This window comes from Boleophthalmus pectinirostris, unplaced genomic scaffold, assembly GCF_026225935.1.
Source record: "Boleophthalmus pectinirostris isolate CB_2022bp ecotype Guang Dong unplaced genomic scaffold, ASM2622593v1 HiC_scaffold_16, whole genome shotgun sequence".
Lineage (NCBI taxonomy): Eukaryota > Metazoa > Chordata > Actinopteri > Gobiiformes > Gobiidae > Boleophthalmus > Boleophthalmus pectinirostris.
The window spans coordinates 22908063-22914062 of record NW_026571095.1 but is presented as its reverse complement, the minus strand read 5'-3'; the positions used below and the strand labels follow the sequence as shown (position 1 = coordinate 22914062).

The window sequence follows — 6000 nt, the reverse complement described above, 5'->3', positions numbered from 1 at the left end:
TCGGAATGTACACCGCAAATTGAAAATAGTTTCTATACATTATGACATTAATATTTCACAAACTATATGTGAAATAATTTAGAAATAGCATTAAGTCAAATGAGTGGATGATTGTTTCGTAAAATAAAAAGTTATAAAGTTATTTCTGTGTGTGATGCTAAACCGAAACACCCCCACATTCCCACAATGGTTCAGCCCGGCACCAGGCCTTTGCAGTAGGGAGTTGCTAGACAGACCTCTTAAGTTTTTCACTACTTTACTTGTAATTTTTGCCTTACTTTGGACTTTAACTTTAAACATTTCTATACATCAATGATCTCGATGATTCCCACGGGTGACACTGACCGGTAAAAGAGAGAGTTTTGGGCGTGGTACGTAACTTGAAAGCCAAAGAAGGAAGGAGAGAGAGGGGTAACATCGGAGTGACCGCGGCGGAGCTTATGATGCCGACGTTGCGGGACAGCACCATGTCCCACCCCGGCGAAAATTCACATCAAGTCCGGGTAAAAGCTTACTATAAAGGGTGAGTAGTCATCTGTTCATCCGGTCTCTTCACAACCGCAAAAATAAAGCATCTATGAGCTTTTTAACCCTTCTAAGTCTGGCTAGGCGGTAGGCTAACATAAGCTAACTCCGCTAACATTTGCTAGCGCTGGGTGTTTAGGTTTGGATAAACTTGTCAAGGCGACCACAGGTGAAACTGACCAGAGTGTTGACACTGCTCGTATCCTGGATTTGTGGGCTATTTCAGAAATTCCAGACAAGCATGGGATCTGTCTAAAAATGTAAATTAAGCCTACTGTTCACATCCATGTTGTGCTAAAAGCTTATTTACTACAGACTTGAGAATTGCTTTAGTTTCTGTCAAACCAAATGAGATACTATCAGGGTTTGTTATTATATATAATATATAGTATATATAGATTGATCTTGCAAACATTACTTCATGCGTTACATTTAATTTTATGTTGTGATCAATGCATCTTCAGCATCTTGGGTACCAAAACTGAGACAGCATTTATTGATATGTGGGTGCAGACTGTATCAAAATGATACTTTTTACTACTTTATTACTGTAGTTTATATTTTTCTAAACCTTGATAGTGTAATCATTCATTCGGTCATTCTTTCATTGTGATATAGGCTTAAGATAAATAGTAATTATCTATTGAATGTACATCGCATTATGTTTAAGTCGCTTAATAATAGCATTTTGATGATTAGTCTTGCTGCCTGTCAAATAATGAACAAATTATAGTGTTGTTTATGGCAAACTTTTGCCATTACAGAAAACAATTTCAAGTTTTCAATGAGTAACTTGCAACAAAACTTTCTTGTGCTTGAGTAAAAACACTAAAATAGCAGTACAGTAGCTGCTATGGTTGGAAAGTGAATGAATCGAAAATATGTAGTGTGTAAGCAGTTATAGAAATGCTTCTTTTGCCCCATTGGCCTCTTTTAGTTGATGCCTTGATCTATAGTTGACACAGACAGGCGATCAATTTTATTCAACCCTATAATGTCCCTTGGAGCCCTGAATAACTTTTGCTTTTGGTCTTAACAACCTTAACGTCTGGCGCCGTCACTTGGGGCTGGAGTCAGAGGTTGGAGATTGACTTGAAAAACGTGAAGTGCGAGTCTCTATAGCCGGACCTGTTGCCTCTGACACGCCTCTGTTCTGTTCGATCGTGCGATGACATCCCACAAAACCAACCATCTGAAATATTTATGAACTCAGTGTTAAAGAATGCCAGCTATGCTAAAGAGGGAAACGGTAATTGCACTTATTGTAATGTTATCACTTTGATTAAGATGGATAAAGCTAGTATCGCCGAAAGTAATTTGATTGCTGGTGGCAGAGTAAATTAACACATACATTATACCACAAATCATGTCAAGAGAGATGGGAAGACATTAGGGCTGGGCAGTTTATCAAATTTCAATACAGTTATGACTATTCCTCTATCAATGTTTACAATCATGTTTCCTGTAGTTGCTCACAGCTTGTACCTTTTTTCACGTACAGTACTTTTACAACAATCCTTTCCTCTGAGATACATAACCTATTTTCATTTAATCTTTTCATTCCATCTGTTCTTTCATTCTCTTCATTTTACCGCCTTCTCTAAGCGAATTATTGTTTAAACTATCATTATATATATTGTATTTTTTTATTTTTTCAAAAGTCGTGTCACCTCAGATGATGGAACACAATTTGACAGCAGCTATAATTATATCGAGGCGGTATTTTTAAGGTTGTACTCTCTTGTATTCTTTTAATGCTTGGAGTGACTTATGTTTTGCTTTAGCTGATTGAGCATTGCCAAGATTGTAATGGTTCTGGTCTAATCGAAGAGGTTTGTTATTATGTCTGGAGACTCATTCATTCTATTGTGTTTTTCTTGTTCTGTTATGAATCCTTACTGTGTAATTATTCCATTTTACAAGACCTTTCTTTAATGTCATTTTTGCATTATTCAATTTGAACAGCTGAATCTTGTGTAGCTTTATGCCATTTTAAACAACCTAGTCTTGAAAGATTCCATTTATTTCTTTTCTTTTTTATTCAACACATATAGAAATATAAAAACATCTCTTGGTAATATATTATCTTACAATGTACAATTTGTTAATCCTTTACCATTTATCCACTCTACTCCATGCTGTGTCTGTGTTTGCTATCTATTGTCTGGTATCTCCTTTTTGTGTTCCATCTGATTGTGACGTCTTCACGGTGCAGACATCATCATCGCTTTATAGTCAGGGCGCTGGTGTCAGCCTGTAGCCTTCCCTGTCTTTCAATGCATCTGTTCTACTCCAGCGCTATGGCCTCTGGAGAAGCTAAGTGACGTAAGAAGAACCAGGCTACTGTTTAAGGATATCTCTGTAGTGTGTGTGGGGAAAAAAGCAGGGATTGCTTGATACGGATTCTTTGCACCTTTACTGACATTTGTTTTGCTGGTACATCTGATACCGCATATTTACTGAATCCGTTACAGACATTAAGATTTTAAAATCCAAAACAAGGCCATTTAAATTTGGGATGCAAATTGACTTTTTGGCACTTCTCTGATCAAAAGCATGCCTGAAGAGGTTTTATATGTCATCCATTCATGTTTGCATAATCTTGCAATTGCTCACGGGCACTGATCGAAACGTTCTTATGATTAGACTTAGACCATAAGCCAAATAAAAGGTGAAATAGTAGTCTAAATATGTTATGTGTTAGCAATAAATAGACCATGAAAGTGTCATACCCCCTAATCAAATTCACTTTTCACATAGAGACATATTTTTAGCCTAAGTGCTTGTCTATTTTTGTTTTAACTCATTAGTCTGTTTGAAAAGACACATCATGCACATGCAGACATATTGCAGAAGAAATATTGGTATTTCAGAAATTACAAATCATATTTTTATTTCAGTAACTTCATTTATCCCAGTAGTTTTACAATCACACTGTTGCAAAAAGGTGGTTAGACTAACTAAACAACTGTGATTTTTGATTCTAGATAATAACGCCTAATAAAACTCTAAAATAGACTTGGTGATCATTACTTTTATGATTTCCCGGGCGGGCGCCTGTGTAATTGCAGGTCACAAGTTTGCGAGTGTAGCTTTTAACATTTAGCTGACAGCATTAGAAAAACATCCAAAGTAAATAGAGTTAATACAAGTCCCCATTGTTCTGCTGCTGTGGCTGATAGACCCGGAGCACTCCATGTTTACTCTGTTCACTCCATTAGTCACAGTCAGCACATAGGAGCACATCAACACAGCAGCCCAGCTCACAGACAACATGCACCTTCTCTGCGGCATCAGGTCCTCTTTGGCTCTCGGCACTTAGACTTTCAGAAAAAAAAAAATTTGCAATTAGCTTTTGTTTGCTTAAGTTAGGGTTTAGGATTCTGAACAGTCCCAGGAGCATTAGAGTTTGAGAGAAGATTGAAGTATGATGGTTGATCTACCACTAATTTCAAATCTGTTTCTGATCATGTTTGTAGAGTTCAGATTCAGAATAGTTGGTGGTTTTGTTTCCCAGACAGGATAATTATTTGTTGTTTGCAGAGGAAATAATGTTCTTTAAATAACTGCACCGTTTACAATTTTCACAGTGTCAATTGTGATTAGTTTTGAAAATGCAATTCAAACAAAACAGCCATAAAGCTGTAGATCGTTCATATAACTTGCCTGACCAGCCAGTCACGTCTACATTATGTTTGAAAGTGTGAAATGAGGACTTCACACCGCCATCCTAAGTTGGGATGGTTCAACCACAACCACTAATTTGTGTCACGTGTCTCTCAAATGCAGAAGACATCTTTTGAAAATTCTCATGACATTCAAACGAAATCTGACTTTTACCACAGTTAAATAACGGTTTCGTGCTTTGCGTGTTGCTTCTTAAGAAATCCATGCTATTACTTAGCCCTTCGTGTTATTTTCCCTTTTTTTTTCGCGTTATTTTCCCTTTTTTACTACATGTAATCCACCATGTTAGTCTTGACACAAACGGATCATGCGTCTCTGTTTGGTTTATCTCATGTCTTGTGGAATCAGGGAGACAGGATATGGTTCCAGGCCCACACTTCTTTGTAAAGTTTTGTCAAAGCAAGTGTTATTTTAGTGCAAGGCTATGTTATTTTTATGACTATTATAAAGTATACCTGGTTTACTGTACTGATAAACAATTCTACACTGAAATTACTGCCAGCTATTAATAAAATGTAGCTGAATATATAGCCACATATTTTCTCAAATCTTCCCAAAGCTTTCCTGCTGGATCTGTGTCAGCCATGTTGTGCTTTCATGTTGTATTTGACAGGAAGCAGAGATTACAGTGGCACGACGGAGCTCCTCTTCTGCTCTTTTGTCAGTGCGTTCCTCAGTCTTCCTTCACTGCTCACTGCTCTGGGACTCTGTGCTTTGTTTAAAATACAGGAAGTGTATATCTGGCTCTAAATGTACTTTTATTCACAGAGAGACAGTCCCAGAAGCACCCAAGCACAAAGTCTTAGCTCATCCCACCCATGGAGTAATGCATGCTTTTGACAAGGCCACACCAGATAGTTAAAAATTAATGAAAGATTACATGTTTTTCAGTGGAGACTTTTTTTAAAAACAAAATTCAGAGTCATTTACATAGGTTGAGGGTGATGTTCACAAAAATGAGTACCCCAGTTTTTCTTAGCATCAGAAATATGTGAAAAATGTACAGAAACCTGTCTTCAAATGTACTAGTTGAGGTTTAGGAATCAGACCAAGCTAGTTTCAGTTCACCATTTTGACACCTTTTCCAAGTTATTTTTAGTTATTTTTAGCTCAGTAGTCATTGTTTACCATGAACAAAATGTAAAATAAATGCAAATGATAGCATACAACAGAAAAACGTACGATCTAACCCATGTTTAGTACAGTAGTGATGTGTATTATTAGTAGTATATTCAATGGAGGGCAGCGTGTGTCCTTGTGAGTGGTCCACTGCGTTGACCTTGTGTCTCTATGGGGGGGCTCTGGGCTCCTGCTGTGTAATTCTGCACAGGGACGTACACACCACCTGCCTGTGTCTGTGTGCTAGGACTGTGTATTTCCAAGTACTTCACGATACAATACATATCCAAATATACTGTCCACAATACGATACTTACATACATGATTACTATATCGACTTATCATTCAATATATGAAAGCTGGAACAATATTTTTGTTAACCTCTATGACTCATTATAGAAACACACTAAGCACTAATGTGTTTCATTCTGCTGTTTGTTTATTACATCTCATGATTTTTTATTTATTTTTTTAAACAATATTTTACATTTAAAATATTTTTGGTAACACTTTATTTTAGGGTGCACTTATTAACATGTAACTAAGCACTAATTAGAATAGCTGTAAATGGTTAATTTGTGATTAATTAATATTTATTCAGCCCTTATTAATGTCCAATTCCCCACAAGCTTATTCTGCTGTTAGTTAGACATTTACAAACACTTTCCT

At 36.7% G+C, this 6000-nt stretch overlaps 1 protein-coding gene across 1 annotated transcript in view; it reads left to right on the top strand.

The window, feature by feature from the left end:
- The first annotated feature begins 201 nt into the window (after nt 1-201).
- prkci (protein kinase C, iota) overlaps nt 202-6000 on the top strand; it is a 44675-nt gene continuing 38876 nt past the window's right edge. The window contains exon 1 of the mRNA XM_020929100.2: nt 202-523. Coding sequence (XP_020784759.1) covers nt 441-523 — 83 coding nt within the window. The 5' untranslated portion in view covers nt 202-440. The remainder of the gene's footprint in view (nt 524-6000) is intronic.